We start from the raw sequence: 18,993 nt of genomic DNA, 5'->3' as shown, positions 1-18,993 counted from the left end.
CCAACGACACTCCCACTTCTTTCCACCACAGCATCTCCAATCAGCATCAACCCGTTCAAAACGTGCATTTTGCATTTGAGTTGATTCCAAGACCTGTGATCGCTCTATAATGGGTCAACTTCTAATTCGTCACAGAACAGACTTGCGTCGTTGCACTTCCAGTGTTTGCATCCTTTCCTGCAGCGTCTCGTGCGCAGTTGGCAGCCCGTTATGCCCACTGTTAGCGCGGACAAGCTTGCTCTTCGCCACTTTAAGATGTGCAAAAATGGCTGATGAATACAAGAGATGCGAATATGAGGTATGAGAATGTCGACACCACGAACAAGTTATCAAGCCTGCTAAGAGTGAATGTCATTGAAATGGGTGCACACAAATCAGATGCAGCCTATGAACGATAGAATGCTACCCTGGTCCGCCAACCGAGATGCGCCCATACAAATGCAACATGCAAATCCCATCTACTATCTACCTTGTTCCCAGCGGTAGACTTCTCCTCGTACTCCTCTGCTGCACTACGGTTTTCGCTCTCCTCATGCCCTCCAGCTTTGCGGCAAGCTGTTCCTGCATCTTCTTCTTCTCATTCCACTGACCAGCCAACCTCTTGACTCTCGCCGTGAACATGATCATCAATCCAACAGTCTTCAGAGTGGGACGTCTCTCCTGAACACTCAACGACGGTTTGATGCCCATATCTTCAAGAAGCTTGAGATCGGCTTGATTGCTGTTGGCGACGGTTAGTCCCCAATTCTCCGGGAGGCAAGGATTCGTATACATACCATTCAGCATACATCTCCACATTCATCAAGAACCACTGCTTCTGAAAGCCAAGGCCCTCCCTAAAGGAGCGTTCACGCTCATACCGACCACGTAAAACGGTGATCTGCTTCGCTAGCCCCTTCAATTCGGCCATGTGCTTCTTCTCGAGGGCAGCCATGTCTGTTATAAGCCTGGCACTTTCCTCGCGGCCTTCCTGCGCCTTACGTTGCAGCTGCTTCGTAGAATCAGATTGAAGCTCTGCAAGGTCTTTCTCCGCCTCCTGGAGACGAATATTAGCAGCTTCAAGATCGAGGCTAGATGCGCGAAGCAGGCGTTGCAACTCTGCAATTTCCTTGGAGTGCTTCTCTTCCTTCAGTGTAAGTTGCGCCGACAAATCGTCTAGCTGTTTGCGCAAGCTCTCGATTTGCCGATCTCGCGAAGGAGTCAACTTCGGTGTAGCTTGTGCACACTGAAGTTCTCTACGCAACTTTTCAATCGTAGCTTGAAGGCTCTCGCGCTCTTGATCAGCGACCTCGCGATCGCGCTCCAGAGACGCTACCTGTTGCTCTAGGCGCATCTTCTCGCGCTGGGCGGCACGCAAATCCTTTCCCATAGGAGATAGCTTGCTCTGGATCTCTTTAGTATCCTCGATCTGTGACTCCAGAAGTTTGAGCCTCGATTGCATTTTCTCTTTGTCGTCTTCGGCTTCATCGAGAGTGGCCTCCAGAACCTGAATTTCGTCCTCGAGCTCTTGTTTCGTCTTTTCCAACTCGCCGCGAAGTTCATTGATTGTGCGGAGGCGCTCATCTGCGGTCACCTGCAGCGATTCCAGCTTCGTTTCAAGTTCGTTAACAGTCCCTCTCAAATCCTCCAAATCATTGTCGCGATGGCGCAGAATGGACTGCATGCCTTCGATCTGCGTATGCGGTTCTTCGTTGTTCTTCCGTAGAACTTCAAGCTCGGAAGTGCGATCTTCAAGCGTCTTTCGCAAAGTCTCAATCTGTCTGTCTCGATCGCTAATTGCACCCTTCAACTGCTTCGCCTCCTCATAAGCACCTTTGAGAGCCTGCTCACGAGAAGCAAGTTCGATTCTAGTTCGCCTTAAATCTTCCAGGGATGAATTCTGAGCATTAACGGTCTGTTTCAAATTTTCAATATCAGAATCCCGGTCCGCGACAATGGCCTTTAACCGCTCCACTTCCCGAAGAGTCGAAGCTTGCTCAGAGGCGACGGTTTTTAACTGCCTGAGCTCACGGTCCCTTTCCGCAACAGTATTCCGAAGATCAGCCAAGGCTTCTTCCTGCAGTCGTTCCTCTTCTTGTCGCTTCGCTGCATCAGCAGTGGCATCTTGCAGCTGTTTGCGGCACGCTTCCAGCTCATCCTCGACAACCCGAAGAGACTGTATTTGTGCTCGCAGGTCGTCTAGTTCGGTGTCTTTCTCGGAAATGATCAGCTTCATCTGTTGTCGAGCATCCTCGGCGGCTTGTTGAGCCAGTTGCGATTGATTATCTCCCTTCGATTCAGCAAGCTTCAGGCGAAGTTCTAGAGACTCGATCTCATCCGCTTTCTCCTTTTCTGAGGCGAGCAGCTTCCTTTCAAGATCCTCAATCTGTGACGTCTTTTCACGATTGTAGCTTTGTAGTCGCGTCTCAAACTCGCGCAGCTGATCGCGCTTGTCCTTCTGGGCGTTCTCGAGCTGTCGGCGAAGATCCTCTATCTCAGCAATGTGTTCGCGTTTTGCAGCATCATGCTCTTCTTGAACCGCATCCAACTCCTCATCCTTTTGCCGTGATACTCTCTTCAATTCTGCCTCCAGCTCTTCGATACGATCAAGCTGCTCGTTAAGTTGGCGAGTTTTGTCATCAAAGTCATCGTCTGCCTTGTTCTCGGCCTCTCTGAGTTGTGCCTTCAAGAACTCTATCTCGTCATCACGTTCGTCAATGTCTCGATTTCGTGCTTGAATCTCTGCCTCAAGTTCTTCAATTTGATCACGTAGCTTCTCTTGCTCAGACATAGACTGCATCGTGTTTTCAGCAGATTCGAGACGCAACTGCATCTCCGCGAGCTGTCTTTCCCTGTCTTCAAGCGCTTGCCGCAAACGGTCGACTTCAGCTTTCAAAGCCTCGTCGGCATGACGTTTCTGGACCTTTTCGGCGTGCTCTTGCAACTGTTGCTTGTATGCCTGAAGGTCGCGCTCTGCTTGGAGGAGTTGCTTGCGGTACTTTTTAAGCTCGTGCTCCATCGTCATCTGGGTGACTTTGAGCTCTGTATTCTCTCTTAGGGCCTGTTGGCTCCACTCTGTGCCTGTCTTTTTCAGGTTCTCCTCCAAGAAGTGAATCTTCAATTTGAGGCCGAAATTCTCCTTGTCAATCTTTTCCAATCTCTAGCACGCACACAGTCAGTGAACACAAGTTGGCCACCACTTGTTTCTGGAACAACTCACTGCTTCCTGCTCTCTTAGAGTCAAGACATTTCCAGAATCTAGCTGGCCCTTTGGCAAGGCCATTGGCGTACTGTTTTCAAAGCTGCTACTGTTGACTTCCGGCACGGGTGTATGGTCTGACATAACAGAACTATCTCCCAGCGTACTTGCTTCAGGCATATTGGGACTGCTCAGTTGGAATCCAGGTCTGAGTGCTGCAGGCGTTGCAAGACCAGCATTTTCCTTCTCATTCATGCCTCGCATCGCCATGCGATTCTTTGTTGCGCTGTGGAGCAGCGGTGTGAACTCATTCTTCGCCTGTGCATTTCTGCTTCGCCCAGCCAGAGGGACACGCGCCGATGGAGTCGCGATAGCGTGCCTTGACGTGTTTTGGGAGCTTCTAACAGCTTTTAGCAGATCGTCTTTCCCAGCGGGAGCCTGAAATGATGGCATCTCGGAGAGATCCAGCATGGTGAATCGCGTCCGATCTACGGCATCGGTGCGAGGTGTCTCTACGAAGTGCGCCATTCCCACGCAGCTTTCAAAGGAGAAGGCGGCATATAAATTTCATAAAAAGGGTGAAATCGGCTGGTTGAGTAAATTTATAGTTGCAAAAACAATGCCGGCGGAGTGTTGGCTCGAATATCAGAGTAGGTTGGTTGTTTACTTTCACGTAAACAAATGGGACAAGACCACACTAGGCCACTTTGAGACGAGCATGTACAATCTGAGATCACCCTTCGAGCACGTATTTGAATAACTCAGACAACAGCTTCAAGTACAAAGTTGCTCATAAGAGAATCGAGAAATCGGAATTTTTTCATGATATAATCTACTTTTGTGGCTCTATTTGAGAAGCAACATATATTGTGTCTTGCCTCATCTTGCCTGCTAGGCAGAAATTACCGTGGTCAAGCAGCGTATGACTTCTCTGACCAAAATCGATCCGCAAGCAGAATCCAAAAAGAAACTTCGTTTTCTACTAGTTGGCTTATATGTTCTTTGTAGTTGTTTTGTTTGGAATCTTGGATGTCAGCTTCTTTGTTGGCATCGTCAGCAGCTTGGATGCTGAAAGCCCGGATAAAAAAGATCTGAAATTATTCCCGTTCACTCAAATTGTTCAGAGCGGTAGCATTTAAAGCAAGAAAGACTCCCATTTTCATACATCTTATCTATCTAACCCAATAGCATTATGCTGGTATCACGCTTGAGGAGCAAAGGTATCGTACAAAAATGGCTGAAATTTCATCTGCTCGTTGGGCAGTGTCACCCTTGTTGATTTTTGTTCTACAACTTACAATCGACTCGCCACTCTTAATCGGGATTCACAGGCAATTGCCCAGCTAGGTTTACAACATCTTTTAAGTTGCAGAAATTCATGCTCTTGATGTTCAAATCATTTTGCAGCAATGGACATTCCAGCTGGTGACGGTCTGAAGTGGTTTGGTGAAGGGTTTGACGGGTTTCCAAAACGCTTACCTGACGACACAGTCGAGTACACGATCTATATTGTTGATGCGAATCTTAATGATTCGCGGATGAGATCTGGTCTCAACGACATATTGAAGACTGCGAATGACCTGAGTAAAAAACTACTCAAAGATTACATCTGGCAACGCGAGCCCTTTTCGCTCGAACTCAAGCGCGAACATAATCGTTGGTATCTCTTCGGACGAACCAACTTCGGTGACTCTATAGCGGACGAGTGGGTGATCGTGTTTATGCTTCGCGAGTTGAGCAAGCAATTCGCCAAAGCCTGGATCCGAGTGATCGACTCAGATGGAGAATTCTTGCTCATAGAGGCCGCGAATGCGCTGCCCAAATGGCTGAATCCGGAGATAGCGGACCATCGAGTGTGGATTAACAATGGTCAACTTCGAATCATTCCGTTGAATAAGGATGAAGATTCGTCAAAGAATCTGTCGTTGCAGCAGGCACTCGATAGGGTCTCGTCAGACCCATCGTCGCTGATTCATTCCCCTCTGATCGAAGAAGAGGCATTTTATAGACTACAAAGATACCCGGAGGCCATTCATGACTCGGTACATTGCGCACTCGTCACCGTGCCACGAAAGCTTGCCTTTGTACTGCACGCAAAAGATTCGCTAACCAGCCCGGCCGTGGAGGCGTTCTACTTGCGCGATCCTATCTCCCTTCGTTCGCTGAATAAGTCCTCAACGTCTGATTTAGTATTTGCACCCAAAGACTTTGTGAAGCTTTCCGTGAGGTTCAACAAAGCGTCATATGCACAGCTTAAGTCGCAGGAATTCGAACCGCCAAAGTCTTGGGAGAATGCTCCGTTCCCTCCTTCAACTGACCCGAAGGATGTTGTGCGCCGACAGCTCGGTCTGAAATTGACCTGCGGCTTCGAGATGCTGATCCAAGATCCGCAGTATAAAGATAGAAAGTGCGTGCGTGAGATAAAATTGCTGCTTGAAGATCTCGATGCTGGAGATGACACCATGCCAACCGACACAGAAATCAGCCGCTGGCCGCAGCACGAAGACAGCGACGCGTGGATGGACATCAATTTTCAAGATTTTGAACGAGAATTGTCCGGAAGGCGCAGCACTGGGGACCAGGGCTCAGCAGCGAACGACAATGCTAAGGCCTCAAGTGGTTTTGGCGACAAAGCCGCGCAGGAGAATCTGCGCCGCATGGCCGAGCGATTCGAAAAATGGATGAATGACGCCAATGCCGGGCCTGAAGGCGCCGAAATTGAACTCGACGACATGGATTTTGACGACGACGAAGATGACGATGACGGCGATTCGGCCACGTCAGATTCTGACGAGGAGGATCGTGCGGTCAGCTTCGACGAGGACGAGTTTCGTAAGATGATGCGACAAATGATGGGCATGCCTGATGATAGACCAACATCAAACATACGGGAAAGCGATGTGAGCGAGCTTGCGGACCACGAGAGTAATCTGTCCGAAGATGAAGAAATAAGGCTACTGAGCGAGGGAATGCGAGCTGAACTCAGTGCCACAGGAGTCCTTGATCTGAATCCGACGCCAGCTACGACGAAAGCTGTAGCTGAGAACGATCGCAAGGGGAAGGGAAAGGGAAAGATGGAGGACGATTCGGCCATTGGGCCCGAGAAGAACAAGGGTTTGCGAGCTTATGATAATGATTATGGCAATGATCATGATAGTGATGGCGACGATTTTGAGGAGCGCGACGTCAAAATTGACTACAACCTCGCCTACAATATCCTTGAAGCATTCAAAGGCCAAACGGGTATGGCTGGTCCCGCCGGGAATATGATGAGCATGCTGAGTATTGCCATGCCACGCGACGAGTCGAATCAGGAAGAGAAAAAGTGATTTTCGCAAGAACGGCAAGGCCAGTCGCGATTGTGGCTAGACTATGTACATCTGCGTTCTTCCGGTCTCAGTTACAAACAAATAAAACCATAAGAGAAGGACTCAATCCACCAATCTATTGGTCGTCTAGGACATGCAGGTATTTCCTCTCCTCGCGCTTCTCCTTCTCCGTCATTGGTGGCAAGTCATAGTAGGATGAGCTTCGGTACGGCAACTGTGATCCTCATTAGCAAGTTCATTGTCCGAACAAGAAAATCAACTGCGGTGATTCTCACAAGGTATTGGTATTTCAGGTTCTTAAGTTCAGCTGGCTCGATGCCCAGATCTTTAAATGTCTTGGCTGAGGGATCGATGATCTGGTCGATGAACTCCCTCCGAACTCCATCTCCTGTGCCCACATCCCACCACAACACCTTGTTAAGGAGGTCTAGGATCGGCGCCCTAATCTGGGGAGGAATGTTGATCTTTCTACGAACTTTTACAATCTCCTCGTCGACCATCTCTGCAATCTCCTTGAGCGAGTAGTTAGTGGGCCCGTACAGTTCGTATGTTTCACCCGCAGTGCTGTCGTCCAAGCACATCTTCTCGAGAGCTTGGCCAACATCGATGGCATGTACGGGATTGAAGCGTTGCTGCATGTGGTTGCTGCAGAACAGATTTGTCACTGAGGCTAGCAAATTGAGGAGCTTGTCTTCGTGCCCATATAAAGGCGCAGGCCGTACAATGGTCGTTTCGGGAAAAATATCGCGAACCACCTTTTCACCTTGCCCTTTGGTACGGAAGAACTCGGAAGGTGAGGATACATCGGCGTTGTATGATGAGACGTGGATGAAGCGATCGACATCGTATTTAGCAACGGCTTCGGCTATTCGTTGAGCTCCCCAGACGTGCACGTCGAAAAGATCAAAGTTCTTGGTAGGATACTCGCGACCAATGAGATTGTACACGATGTCTGAGTGACGAACGGACTCCTCAATTGATTCCTTGTTACGGAGGTCCATTTCCTAGATGTCATGTTGATTAGAATGCCATAGTAGACTGCAGGAAGGAATGATCATGTGCCTACCATAAACACAACCCTACCCAGATCGCCAGAGACTTTGAGATGTCGCTTTGCCATTTCTTCTCTATAAGGCACAACAACAGTGTTGCCAGCCCGAGCAAGTCTATTCACGATGTATCGACCAAGGAAACCGGTCGCGCCAAAGACAGTTGCAGTGTGTCCTAACTTATGTCAGTACCCTCCCCAATGTGAATCGCCCAAACAGCATCTGTACCTCCAAGAGAAGACCTTTTCACATTAGCCGGCGACCTAACTCATATGAAAGAAGCAGAACTGACCTTCCAGCAGACATGGTAATAAGCGGCTTACCAGTCCTGGTGATATGCACATCCTGGGTTTGAAAGCCGCGTCGCTGCTGGCGGCGCACAAGATTCGCATTTCTCGAGAGCCCAGTAGCTGCACGAGGGCAATTCCTCGAGAGCAACGTGCCTTGAGCGCCCAATGGCTTCATGTTGGCGTCGTGTTGGTGGTGTTGAAGCGATGCTGTGCTGTGACAAGTGAGGAGCTGTGGTGAGCGAGAATCGATGCCAAGAAGGTCCGTGCTCACCGCGTGCCGTTGCTATTCTGCGCCGAGCCTGGTCATCGCCGCTATGCCTGGTGTTGACTGACGGTGAAATACTGATTTATACACACCTCGCCTTGCTCCAAAAAAGATAATCATACGCTCAAGACGAGCCCTTTGATCACGCCGCTTCCTATTCCTTCAAACCTCCCGGCTCGCCAAGTCCTTTTGAACCTTAGCACAAACTCACCACAACTCCTGCACAAGACAAGATGGCCTCCGCCATGGAGCTGGACAAGATCCCAGATTATCTGGACAGTCTTCGCGATGATGCCCCCGAGGACCTTGTGCATTACTTTCTCGAGTTTCAAGATGCTTGGGAGCGCAAACTATGGCACGAGCTCACAAACAAACTCCTAGAGTACTTCGATCAACCTGGCAGTAAAAGCACCCGCTTGAGCCTGTACAACAACTTCATCCGAACTTTTGCCGAGAAGATCAATAAGCTGAGCTTGGTGAGCTTGGGCTTGGTGGCTGCGCTGGAATGTGAAGGTACGTCTGCATCGATTGATGTAGGCACAGCGGCTGTTGGTAAAGCGTGGCTAACGTGCTTGGACAACAACAGACAAAGCCGAGCAGCTGGCGATGAAGAAGGCACTTGCAGACAGAGTGAATAAGCCGGACTCACAAGATGCATATGTGTTGGCTAGAGTCGCCATCGCACAGGCATATCTGGAAGATCAAGATTTCGCCGAGGCTCGCAAGATACTAGACGAATGCGAAAGCATACTCGACACATTTGACTCCGTCGAAACCGTCGTACACGCCTCCTTCTACCGTGAAAATGCGGATTACTTCAAGGTGCGTCTCGTTTGCTTATTACAAAACTGCCGAACACAACTGCCTCATGCTAACATGCCTATTTGAACAGGGTAAATACGAGTACGCTCCATTTTACAAAAACGCCCTCCTCTTTCTTGCCTGCGTCGACATTGCCGACTTGCCCGTCCCTGAAAAGCGCATGCGTGCCTATGATCTCGCTATCGCAGCTCTCGTCTCGGACAGCATATACAATTTCGGCGAGCTCTTGCTCCACCCAATTCTTGATTCGCTAAGCGGCACCGAGAAGTCGTGGGTGCGGGATTTGCTATTTGCGTTCAACCGCGGTGACCTCAAAGCTTATGACAAACTGCGGCCAAAGATTGAAGGGGATGGATTTCTAAGCCAGTTCCAGCGCGATCTATATCAAAAGCTCGCGCTGTCCGCTCTCACAGAAACTGTCTTCAAGCGTGCGCCGCACGACAGGACCATGACATTTGCAGCCATCAGCGCCGAGACCAAAATCAAGAGCGACGAAATCGAATATATGATCATGAAGGCGCTTAGCTTAGGTCTTGTGAGGGGCAGCATCGATCAGGTGGCAGAGATTGCACGAATAAATTGGGTTCAACCTAAGGTTCTAGACAAGGGACAGATTATGGGTATGAGAACTAGGCTAAAAGAATGGGATGGAAGCGTGCATAGGTTGGGGACATGGATCGAGCAGAAGGGACAAGATGTGTGGGCTGCATAAAAAAGACATTCTTCTGCAAGGATAAGATTTCGGATTCGGCCTTTAACAGACACGTGCAATGGGTCAAGTTCTGTGAGATTAAGCATGCGCTAGAAGCATCAGCATGGAGTTTTGCGCGAGGACAAATCCTGTGTAGTATACTCTGTAGACGCATATGATATAGTCTGCACAGCTGACGGCGAAGTAATGCAACATTACATTGGAAAGTAGAACACATCAGAATACGTAAACGATTTTACATTCTGTCACACATCTTCGAATCAATGGATTGCCACCCAATATCACTCTCTCATTAAACCAAGTAAACGTTAGACTTCGGCCTCTTTCGCATCATCACTGTCGTCTCCAGCGCCAGCAGCAGCTCCGATGCCTACTCCAGCAATTGCCCTCTCAATTTGCATCCTCCTTGCTAGCTCTTCCTCACCCCTGAAGTCCTTGAACACAGCGTCCATCTGTTCAAGCGAGCGACCCGTAGTCTCGGGGACAAAGAACCACGTCCAGGCAAAACTTAAACCGCAGAACACAGCGAAGAAGACGTAGGCTCCGAAGCCCGTATTCTGGACCAAAGGCGGGGTGATAAGCCCGATGATGAAATTGTTCAGCCAATTGGACGCGGTGGAGAGACCGACGCCCTTTGCGCGCAGCGAGGATGGGAAAATCTCGGCAGGCATGGCCCAAGGAACAGGTCCCCAAGAGGCGCCAAAAGCTGCGCAAGAATGTCAGCAAATCTGGACGTGTGATCCAAGTCGTGAATAAGGGCAAAGACCTACCCAGCATGTAGATGAAGAGGAAGGCGACCGAAGTCCAACCGGGTCCTTTGTGTGCAGGCCAGTTGCTACTGAACTGACCCACCAAGGCCGCGATGATAACGTGAGAGATGCACATGAACACGCTGCCCCACAGGAGCAGCGGTCTCCTTCCAAAGCGATCCATGGTCCAGATTGACGTCGAGACGCCGATCAGCTGCGTGATGTTCAGCACGCCCGACAGAATGAGCTGCATCCTGTGATCTTGACCCATGGTCTGGAATAGGGTGGGGGAGTAGTAGATCAGGGCGTTGATGCCGACGAACTGCTGGAAAAACATGAGGCCCATGCCAACATGTGTGCGACGCCAGCAGCCCGGGCGGAAGCAGTCTATCCAAGACGCAAATTCAAGCTTGATCCGAGAGGCCGTGGTGTCATCTTGCAGATTGGGGTGGCGCACGGCGCTCACCTCCTTGTGGAACGAAACTTCTGCGCGGATATCGATCCATTCCTGTCTTACGCGATGATCTGTCTCGGGGAGGCGGCGCAGCTTGGCAAGAGCCTGCAGTGACTCCTGATCGCGGCCTTTTGAGGCGAGCCAACGAGGCGAAAAGGGCAAAAATATGATGCCAATGCCGAGCATCAAACCCGGAATGATCTGGAGTAGAAAAGGCAGACGCCACGACCATTCACCCGACATGAATTGCGTACCGTACGTGATCCAAAAGGCAATGACGATCCCTGTGACGATACTGAATTCTTCGAGCACAAGAAGCGCGCCTCGAATCTCCGGTGGCGAGATCTCTGAGATGTATAGAGGAGCTACCATGCTAAGCATACCAATTCCCACCCCACCAATTAAGCGAGCGACTGTGAGCATGGCATAATCCACCGCTGCCGTCTGGAGTGATGAACCGATGATGAATATGACAACGGCTACTACAATGGAGTACTTGCGGGAGATTCTGTCGGCTATCCAACCTTGATTAAGTGCACCTAGTAAAGCACCAAGCTCAATCATAGCTGTCAAGAGACCTTTCCAAAAACCAGCACCTGAGGCCTGCTCTGAAACGCGTTCAAAGCGGTCGAGAAACTGGGGCATTACGAGAATGACAGATACGACGCCCTGGTCGTACCCAAAAAGCAAACCACCAAGGGCAGAGAAGGCGGCACATACTGCTACGTACGAGGACGAGAATAGCCCTCTAAATCCTGTTCACTCGTTCAGTAAATCTTTCTGTAAAGGATACAAAAGGGGTTTTTCCCAACCAGCAGGTCCGTATGGCTCCCTGTTTTCCCAGATGGCTCGGTCATTGTGCGCAATGGCAACCGTATCTTTCGTCTTGTTGTCTGTCATCTCAGGGGTGACGAAGGTATCTTTAGCGGCCGCTGCTTTCTCAACACCGTCCATTGTGAATTACAAAGTCCAAACAAGATTCCGTGCTAGTCTTTGGGTGTGTCAAAACGAAAAAAAAAGAACCCGACAACTTAACGGGCGTTGGAGGTCATTATATGCTCGAAACTTTTTTTTTTCACACCAATGTTCCAGAGTAAAGGCACGCGACAGATTAGATCGTCCCACAACACTAGACCCGTATGCGTATGGTCGTGAGCGATGCCAACGTGAAAGATTTTCAACGATGGTGGTGGACCCGCTTTTGTCAGGACGATTTACCACTTTAGGCCAATGGAAGGCGAAGAGAACGGCTGGAAGCAGTGGGATACTGGTATAGAAAGGGAAATGAGTAGAAGGGCACAGAAGGCTGGATATACTGGGGCAAGATCGTCGCAAATTGCCATGCAATTTTCATGTTTGGGGAGAATCAAAGACCATGACGTAGCCCCATGGCAACTATCGACGGACCTGTTGCTGTGCGGTAATAACAGCGGTGTGCGCCTTGCAAAGCGGATAGACGTACAAGAAAAGTCATGATGCTGATCCTGCAACCATGGAGAACAAATGAAATCGAGCGTGAGCAACGTGGTGGTGTAACATCGCGACATCGACGTCCCAACAGTGCGGACAACGGCCGGGAGGTATGACCAGGCAGGCCGCGCAAATCTGGAGAAGCACATCGTTCTCGTTCATTCGCGACAATTCCATTCTTCTTTGTTCCACAGTCAAGCTTGGGCGTCCAGAAGTCTTGGTTTGCTTATTTCCGAGTGTGTCGTAGATGTGCGCTTTGTGAAAGTGTTCAGACCTCAACTAGGATCGTTGAGCAATGATGCATCTTTTAGTGCGACTCTTGCAAAGCGGCGCAAGGCCGCCTGCGTCTTGAGATGAGGGATCATGTGCGCGGCATCATTGTCGTCCCTTGTACGGTCAGGACCGTGTCTTGTGTTTGCCCAGAAAAAGTTAAAACTCAAGCGGCCGCTGTTGGAAACAGTGCCGCACCGTTCAGGTGGAGCAATTGGAGCTACACATTACTCTCAGCGGGTTTCAACGGGTGGCATATGAAGGTCAGGCATGATAGTGGACGGCTCTCCAAACACCCGCCTGCTTCGTGCCATTGTGGGACAGGTCTGTATACCACAAGGCATCGGAAAATCGAAGCCCGAAGTCGATGGTAGATTTCCCGGCGGCCTGAGCGATCAAAGGTGATAGCTGGCGACCTTCGGCTCTTAGTTTCCTTGGAGCTAGTTTTGACTAGGGCCAGGCACTACATCTGCTCTGGTGATCGTGCGAGCGGGTGCACTAGTCGGAAGAGACGGCATGTAGCCAATGGTGATAGGGTACAGCTCTGCCGGATGTTAAGCATTGTTTCCTATACAAATATCAAAAAGTAGATGGGCGTCCGATCCGCTGTCTCGAGCGTAGCTGTCGAGCTTCAAACGGTCGTGAAGCTTTCCTCTCTCCTTCGGGCTTGTCATTCTTTCTGTCCATGTGCCGAGTTTGGTGAGGTTTTTTTTTTTGCGCCATGGGAAAAGCGACGCTAGAGATGACGGAACTGGCTAGCACTCGTGACGGGGTCGACATGGCTGTCGTTGGACAGCGACAATCAACACCGCAGGTTGCCAGCGGTCTCATCGACTGGGACAAGGGCCTGGTGGGATGGGAGTCTCATACAGACCCCGCCAATCCACTGTGCGTCCGCTCCGTCTTTGCCATTGATCGTCCTGAACACAGGCTGAGCTCGCGCAAAAGAAACTTTCCAAAATGGTCGAGAAGGCTCAATTTGATCTTTATGGGCGCGATTTCGACCTTGGCGTACGCTTCATACCAACCCCCCCTTTTCCCGCGCTGTTCGCCTCGCTCATGTGCTCCACAGCCCGTTAGGATCCTCCATGGTAGCACCCGCTATCAGCCAAACGATGAAGGACTTCGACGTGGCCAATCAAGTCATCGGATCCTTTAGCGTGACAATATGGCTGCTGGGTTTTACCCTGGGCCCGTTGTTTCTTGGGTAAGTGTCTGTCATGCGCAAAGTCCTCACTCGCCTGACAGGCCACCACAGTCCTCTGTCTGAAATGTTTGGCCGGTATCCGGTCATGGTCGGCGCGTCGTGGTTCATGGTGGCGTGGCTCCTAGGCGCTGCTCTCGCACCTTCCATGGCCAGTCTGATAGTGATGAGACTCTTTGCTGGGATAGGCGGAAGTGCGGCCATGACCATTGCGCCGGCTGTCTGCGCAGACATGTATCCAATTGAGAGGCGAGCGCGCAGTACAGCTACCATCACTATGGCCCAATGCCTCGGGCCCACCCTCGGGCCTCTGATCGGCTCGTACGTTGGGGAGCGTCTCGGTTGGAGGTGGAACTACTGGTTGCTCTTGATATGCTCCGGCGCAACGTCGTTCTTTATGACCATCTTCTTCAGGGAAAGCTACGCGCCGGTTTTGCTGAGGCGGAAAGCGCAGAGGCTGCGCAAGGAACTGGGGAGAGACGACTTGCGTCCGCTGCTTAGCAAAGATATCTCCCGCAAAGAAATGCTTGCGCAAGCGATCATGAGACCCACGAAAATGTTGACGAAATCTCCCATCGTTTCCTTGATTTGCTTGTACGTGGCAGTAGTCTACGGATGTTTGTATCTGTGGTTTACCACCATTCCAATGGTGTATGAGCACGCATACGGATGGTCACCGCAAGACACGGGCCTGGCATACATTGGCATCGGCATTGGCATGGTCGTGAGTAGCCCGAGGACGAAGAAAGCTGTTGGGAGGGGTGCTAAATGCTGGATAGATAAGTCTTACATTCATCATGAAAACCAACGACGCGACCGTCGTACGTCTCACGAAGCGCAACAATGGAGTGTACGAACCCGAGTTCCGCCTCCCCGCTGCTATTTACCTCGCTGGTCTAGTCCCAGTAAGTCTTTTCTGGTATGGTTGGTCCGTACAACGACAGTCACATTGGATCGTCCCAATAATTGGAAGCACCTTCTTTGGCTTTGGTATGCTGGGCATCTTCGTTCCCACTCAACAATACTTGGTCGATGCGTTCCAAATCTACTCAGCATCCGCAGTGGCCGCGGTCAGAACGGCGATATCTATCGCCGGCACAACCTTGCCACTTGCCGGTCCACCGTTGTATGAAAGACTCGATCTGGGAATGGGTAACACTGTTCTTGGGATCATCACACTAGTTCTTACGCCGATACCGTGGCTTTTTATGAGGTATGGTAAAGCTGTCAGAGAAAAGTGGCCTATTTCACTCTGAGATCTCGGCCGCCTGTTCTTACTCAAGCAGTTGACCTTGATTCGGGTTCCGATTGCGAAATGCAGCAAGACGACCAAAAGAAAAGTCTTTTACATAAAGCAAGACGTGATAAGTTAAGATTGGTCGTGCTTCCTGACTCTCACCCTAACATCCAAGCTGCTCTCGATTTCGAGCACGCTGCGGTCCTCAATGCAGCTCTCAAAGCCAAGCTGGTCGAATCCTGGCACAAGCTCCATATCATAGCGTTCCACCAGCCTCGCGACCGTCCACCGCATCTCCGCCATCGCGAAGTTGCGCCCAACACAATGGTAGGGCCCTTGTATGAATGGGATGTTCGCCTTGGGATTAAAAGCCTCGTGTGAGCCCCGTCGGGCGGAGATCCAACGCTCTGGACAGAACTGCTCCGGGTTGCTGAAGTTTGCCGGCGATCGTGCGATGGTGTACAGAGCGGTGCGTACGTGAGTGCCTCCGGGTATGAAGACGTCAGAGAACGTGACCCCATCCTGCGGAACGATCCTCTGGTTCTGGTAGGGTATCGGAGGCTCCAGGCGCATTGCCTCGTTGATGTAGGCGTCAAGAACCGCAAATCTCTGGACGGTATCGTACTGCAACTCGTTGTCCGGCGACGATGCAGCCAATCTGTCAAGCTCGGACTGAAGTTGCTTGTAGTAAGGCGGTTGCCGCAGCAAGTGATAGAACAAATATGTGATCGCTGACACCGTCGTGTCGGCCCCACCTCTGCAAATCAAAGTCAGTCGTCCATCGTCTCCCACAATCGCCAAAGTCTCAAAGAACCTACGTCACAACTTGTCTCGAGTCGGCTTGCAGAGCGCCTATGCTGAGCTTTCGCCCTTCTGAAGTCCCCTCTCCAAGAAGGTGGTAGAAGACGTCGCGTCCCGTTTGCCCAGCCTTAGCCTCGCCGTTCTCTTTCCTCTTCAGAAACATGTCTCGCGCAAAGGTCCTGAACATCCTCGTCTTCCTCTCGACCCAGGGAAGCGAAGTCACGACGTTTGCGAACCACGGCAGGGCCTTCGTCATGCCGGCAAGATGCAGCGAGTAACGGAGCGAGGCGATGGCTCCGCTCGGATCACGGCCTTGGATCACCGCGTCGCCTCCTCCTCCCCACGCCAGATCCGTCATCACGTCGAAGACAAGATAACCGATCCATTCTTGCAAGTCGATCGGCCCCTTTCCGGTCAGCCTGTCAAGCTGATCGCACAGCTGCTGAACCCTCAGCTCGATGGAGGGTTGGTATCCCTTCAGCGCCGCGATCGAAAATGCGTGGTCCCAGATCTTTCGGCGAGCAGCGTGCTCCCTGTGATCCCGGATGGAGGACAGAGCCGTCTCGGACGTGGCGGCGCCTCCGCTTGCCGTGAACGAGTACGCCTTGCCTTTTGCCCACGACTTGGCCCCGAAAATTGGAGACAGCGCTGCCGTGTCCGCAATCGAGACCTCGTTCGGGCCGATGCGGACGACGGGGCCGTATCGCTGGTGCAGCTTCCACTGGTCCACGCGAGGTCGGCCCTTGTAGAGGCTCCAAAACTGCGCTATCTGAGTGCATTTAGCGAGCGGGGGCCCGGGAACGTGATGCAGCGGATGGAATGGCGAGATGACGCGGTAGAAGAGCACCGAGATGGCTAGTGACGACGACCAGGCCAGGCCAGACAACAGAATTTGCGCGGCCCCAAGCGAGAAGACATATCGCTCTATTACACCGGCAGAGATTGGGAAGACGAGAAACTGGGAGACGGATTCGGGCTCGAAATAATGAAAGAAGACGTGCGAAAGGACGCCAGCGGCGGAGGAGAAGGAGAACAGGGCGAAAGGGTGGACATCCATCGCTGCTCACCGTAGAGATTGATCTAAGCAAAGGGAACCGTCACACATGGATGAACACCCCGAAGCGGAGGGTCAAGCTACGTCGTCCATCTGATCGTGGAGTACGTTATGCGAAAAGGCGTTTCTCGGGGTGCTCGGCAAAAACATCTCGCATGAGGGGCAGTGGCCGTCTTCGCAAGCCAATCGACGAAGAATGCACTACTATTGATGATGATGATGATGATGCAATCCAGATCGCTATTCAGACGGAGTGCGATATACAGGCACATAGTACTGGGACAAGGCATCGTATCGATGGTTGAAGGACGTGGATCTGGAACGGGGGGTTGCAATTTTTGGCGCTCCCAAAAAAGGGGGCGAAAGAAGCGGAGTTCATTGTACGAAGCCACGGATCCCCCTTGCCTTTTGGTGCATGACCCGCCCATTTCCTGTGCCAGTTGTCAAACAACATTTGCTTGCCCGGTCCAGGAAAACCGGTGCAGAAACTCAAGCCCTTTGATAACGCTCAAGAAGGGGACAGGCCGGACCAGACGACGTAAAACGGGCCACGAGTTTGGATGCCGGACTACAACTTTGCGTCCTTGACAGCTTGTCGAGAACTGTCGAGCGCCGCCTTTGCGCCGCTCGCCAGCGCCATTGTGTCGCCACCGCACATCGAATAGTCAAACCCCATGCTGATGTGCTTCTTCAATGCGTCTGGCCCCGCCGAATAGATGCCAACCACGAGGCCGTACTTCTTTGCGAGCGAAACCACCTTTTGTAGCGCGTCCACGTAAGCGGCTTCGTTGCCGTCCGCGCCGTTCAGGCCAAGCGACAGCCGGAGATCCACGGGTCCGATGAAGACGCCGTCCAGGCCTTTGGTGCTCATGATGTCCTCCGCGTTGGCGAGTCCGTCTTGGGACTCGATCATGGCGATGACGGCGATGTTGCCCGGCTGCCTCGCGGCCGCGAAGTACTTGGCCATGGACTTGTCCGGGCTGGGATCGGCGTAGGGGGCGTTGAACGGGCCGAAGCTGCGTTGGCCGACGGGCGGGTACTTTGCGTACTTGACGATGCGTTCTGCCTCGTCCTTGCTCTGGACCATGGGGACCACTATGCCGTTTGCGCCCGCGTCCAGCGCCCACTTCGCCCATTCGACGCCGGCGGCAGGTATGCGAACGATGGATGCGCACTGCCCGTGCGAACCGTTCGCAATCGCGTGGACGATGGCGGTCGTCTCTCGCGCCGACAAAGGGGCGTGTTCCATGTCAATCAAGACCCAGTCGTAGCCTGCACCGGCCATGAGATGGGCAGAAATAGGAGCTTCGATTCCAATGTAGGCGCCCAATGGCACCGGGCCACTCTTGCACCTTTCCAAAAATGTCATGCTGCTGCCCCTACCTCGTTTTGATTTTCAAGTATGTATTTTAATCTCTACAGCTATGCTGGGAGATCGATCGAGACACGAAGTAATGTTGCCGATATCGTTATCGTTAGCAATATATTCTTTACGTTTGAATCAATGGAAGATATGGGGATTTGAATAGAGAGAGAAGCCACCCAAGGACCTGATTTGACTTAAAAGAAAAAAATTTCCGCAAAGAGAAAAGAAAAAGAAGAGATTCCAGAAGCCTGTCCAGCTGGCGGTCCGAGAATTTTGAATACACTGCTGCCAAAAGAAACTCCTGTTTAACCGAGCTACTTCGATCGTGGAACCGCACATGGCTCCTAGACTTTCCCCGCATATTTATCGAGCAGCTTGCATGGCGCTAGGCACGAAGTCCAGCGCCGAGTCCGCTTTAGCTCCAAAGCCGGGCGACAAGGCTGGCTCAGCCTTCTTTCGCGAACTGCATATCGCCCGAAGAAGAGAATAAGAGAAAAACCTCAGCACGTTTGTCTTGGGGCTGATTGATACGGCGCGGCCGAAAAAGGTTCCTTGGTCAAGCCTTGACAGCTTGATGGCTCCTTCAGAAGTCGCAGGGGTCAAGTCGGCGACTAGCCAGCAAGGCACTGGAAGACATGGTTTCTGGCAGGTCTTCTCCCGTGCCGTCATTAAAAGCCATTGGGTTGGAGGGGGCTTTTGTGTGTTCACGCCCCAGGTTAGATGCAGACGGGAAGTAGAGGCCT

The 18,993-nt window shown here is 51.6% G+C and overlaps 7 protein-coding genes across 10 annotated transcripts; 3 read left to right on the top strand and 4 right to left on the bottom strand.

The window, feature by feature from the left end:
• Positions 1-326: 326 nt before the first annotated feature.
• On the bottom strand, positions 327-3,822 carry PV09_08550 (uncharacterized protein). The gene is made up of 3 exons (XM_016362471.1): positions 3,200-3,822; positions 777-3,139; positions 327-721 (listed from the first exon to the last, which is right to left on the bottom strand). The coding sequence occupies exons 1-3, from the start codon at positions 3,704-3,706 to the stop codon at positions 466-468; spliced, it is 3,126 nt and encodes a 1,041-aa protein (XP_016209756.1). The 5' UTR covers positions 3,707-3,822; the 3' UTR covers positions 327-465.
• Positions 3,823-4,516: 694 nt separating this feature from the next.
• On the top strand, positions 4,517-6,574 carry PV09_08549 (uncharacterized protein). Its single transcript, XM_016362470.1, has one exon. The coding sequence runs from the start codon at positions 4,588-4,590 to the stop codon at positions 6,505-6,507; it is 1,920 nt and encodes a 639-aa protein (XP_016209755.1). The 5' UTR covers positions 4,517-4,587; the 3' UTR covers positions 6,508-6,574.
• PV09_08548 (uncharacterized protein) lies at positions 6,489-8,053 on the bottom strand. Its single transcript, XM_016362469.1, has 5 exons — positions 7,849-8,053; positions 7,785-7,798; positions 7,574-7,731; positions 6,783-7,511; positions 6,489-6,721 (listed from the first exon to the last, which is right to left on the bottom strand). Exons 1-5 carry the CDS (start codon positions 8,019-8,021, stop codon positions 6,623-6,625), a joined length of 1,173 nt encoding a protein of 390 aa, XP_016209754.1. The 5' UTR covers positions 8,022-8,053; the 3' UTR covers positions 6,489-6,622.
• A 115-nt stretch (positions 8,054-8,168) lies between these two features.
• Positions 8,169-9,897, top strand: PV09_08547 (uncharacterized protein). The gene is made up of 3 exons (XM_016362468.1): positions 8,169-8,624; positions 8,698-8,933; positions 9,004-9,897. Exons 1-3 carry the CDS (start codon positions 8,345-8,347, stop codon positions 9,643-9,645), a joined length of 1,158 nt encoding a protein of 385 aa, XP_016209753.1. The 5' UTR covers positions 8,169-8,344; the 3' UTR covers positions 9,646-9,897.
• Positions 9,796-11,901, bottom strand: PV09_08546. 2 transcript variants are annotated; one of them, XM_016362466.1, is made up of 3 exons: positions 11,661-11,901; positions 10,416-11,603; positions 9,796-10,351 (listed from the first exon to the last, which is right to left on the bottom strand). In XM_016362466.1, exons 1-3 carry the CDS (start codon positions 11,800-11,802, stop codon positions 9,954-9,956), a joined length of 1,728 nt encoding a protein of 575 aa, XP_016209751.1. In that variant the 5' UTR covers positions 11,803-11,901; the 3' UTR covers positions 9,796-9,953. The 2 variants fall into 2 exon arrangements, with proteins under 2 accessions (XP_016209751.1, XP_016209752.1); XM_016362467.1 differs by having other exon boundaries at positions 10,416-11,901.
• Positions 11,902-13,284: 1,383 nt separating this feature from the next.
• On the top strand, positions 13,285-15,805 carry PV09_08545. Of its 3 annotated transcripts, XM_016362463.1 has the most exons (5): positions 13,285-13,476; positions 13,537-13,599; positions 13,661-13,795; positions 13,847-14,516; positions 14,572-15,805. In XM_016362463.1, exons 1-5 carry the CDS (start codon positions 13,310-13,312, stop codon positions 15,046-15,048), a joined length of 1,512 nt encoding a protein of 503 aa, XP_016209748.1. In that variant the 5' UTR covers positions 13,285-13,309; the 3' UTR covers positions 15,049-15,805. The 3 variants fall into 3 exon arrangements, with proteins under 3 accessions (XP_016209748.1, XP_016209749.1, XP_016209750.1); XM_016362464.1 differs by having other exon boundaries at positions 13,476-13,599; XM_016362465.1 differs by lacking the exons at positions 13,285-13,476; positions 13,537-13,599; positions 13,661-13,795 and having other exon boundaries at positions 13,811-14,516.
• Positions 15,162-16,887, bottom strand: PV09_08544 (uncharacterized protein; the record flags this gene model as incomplete). Its single annotated transcript, XM_016362462.1, has 2 exons — positions 15,162-15,786; positions 15,848-16,887. The coding sequence occupies 2 exons, from the start codon at positions 16,885-16,887 to the stop codon at positions 15,162-15,164; spliced, it is 1,665 nt and encodes a 554-aa protein (XP_016209747.1).
• Between the last annotated feature and the right edge of the window lie 2,106 nt (positions 16,888-18,993).

Source organism: Verruconis gallopava, assembly GCF_000836295.1.
Source record: "Verruconis gallopava strain CBS 43764 unplaced genomic scaffold supercont1.42, whole genome shotgun sequence".
NCBI lineage: Eukaryota > Fungi > Ascomycota > Dothideomycetes > Venturiales > Sympoventuriaceae > Verruconis > Verruconis gallopava.
The sequence above is the reverse complement of the archived record's forward strand: the minus strand, read 5'-3'. Positions and strand labels throughout refer to the sequence as shown.

Excerpts from the sequence above, each read along its gene's own strand:
- PV09_08548 (XM_016362469.1), bottom strand. The coding sequence starts at position 8,021 with ATGAAGCCATTGGGCGCTCAAGGCACGTTGCTCTCGAGGAATTGCCCT. Across the intron at positions 7,512-7,573 it reads TGGGTAGGGTTGTGTTTATG|GAAATGGACCTCCGTAACAA; the intron begins GTAGGCACATGA and ends CATGACATCTAG. Across the intron at positions 6,722-6,782 it reads ACCTGAAATACCAATACCTT|TTGCCGTACCGAAGCTCATC; the intron begins GTGAGAATCACC and ends TGAGGATCACAG.
- PV09_08547 (XM_016362468.1), top strand. The coding sequence starts at position 8,345 with ATGGCCTCCGCCATGGAGCTGGACAAGATCCCAGATTATCTGGACAGT. Across the intron at positions 8,625-8,697 it reads GGCTGCGCTGGAATGTGAAG|ACAAAGCCGAGCAGCTGGCG; the intron begins GTACGTCTGCAT and ends GGACAACAACAG. Across the intron at positions 8,934-9,003 it reads AAAATGCGGATTACTTCAAG|GGTAAATACGAGTACGCTCC; the intron begins GTGCGTCTCGTT and ends CTATTTGAACAG.
- PV09_08550 (XM_016362471.1), bottom strand. The coding sequence starts at position 3,706 with ATGGCGCACTTCGTAGAGACACCTCGCACCGATGCCGTAGATCGGACG. Across the intron at positions 3,140-3,199 it reads CTCTAAGAGAGCAGGAAGCA|AGATTGGAAAAGATTGACAA; the intron begins GTGAGTTGTTCC and ends TGTGCGTGCTAG. Across the intron at positions 722-776 it reads GTGGAGATGTATGCTGAATG|CAATCAAGCCGATCTCAAGC; the intron begins GTATGTATACGA and ends CGTCGCCAACAG.
- PV09_08546 (XM_016362466.1), bottom strand. The coding sequence starts at position 11,802 with ATGGACGGTGTTGAGAAAGCAGCGGCCGCTAAAGATACCTTCGTCACC. Across the intron at positions 11,604-11,660 it reads GGAGCCATACGGACCTGCTG|GATTTAGAGGGCTATTCTCG; the intron begins GTTGGGAAAAAC and ends ACGAGTGAACAG. Across the intron at positions 10,352-10,415 it reads CCTCTTCATCTACATGCTGG|CTTTTGGCGCCTCTTGGGGA; the intron begins GTAGGTCTTTGC and ends ATTCTTGCGCAG.
- PV09_08545 (XM_016362463.1), top strand. The coding sequence starts at position 13,310 with ATGGGAAAAGCGACGCTAGAGATGACGGAACTGGCTAGCACTCGTGAC. Across the intron at positions 13,477-13,536 it reads ACAGACCCCGCCAATCCACT|AAACTTTCCAAAATGGTCGA; the intron begins GTGCGTCCGCTC and ends CTCGCGCAAAAG. Across the intron at positions 14,517-14,571 it reads GCATCGGCATTGGCATGGTC|ATAAGTCTTACATTCATCAT; the intron begins GTGAGTAGCCCG and ends AATGCTGGATAG.
- PV09_08549 (XM_016362470.1), top strand. The coding sequence starts at position 4,588 with ATGGACATTCCAGCTGGTGACGGTCTGAAGTGGTTTGGTGAAGGGTTT.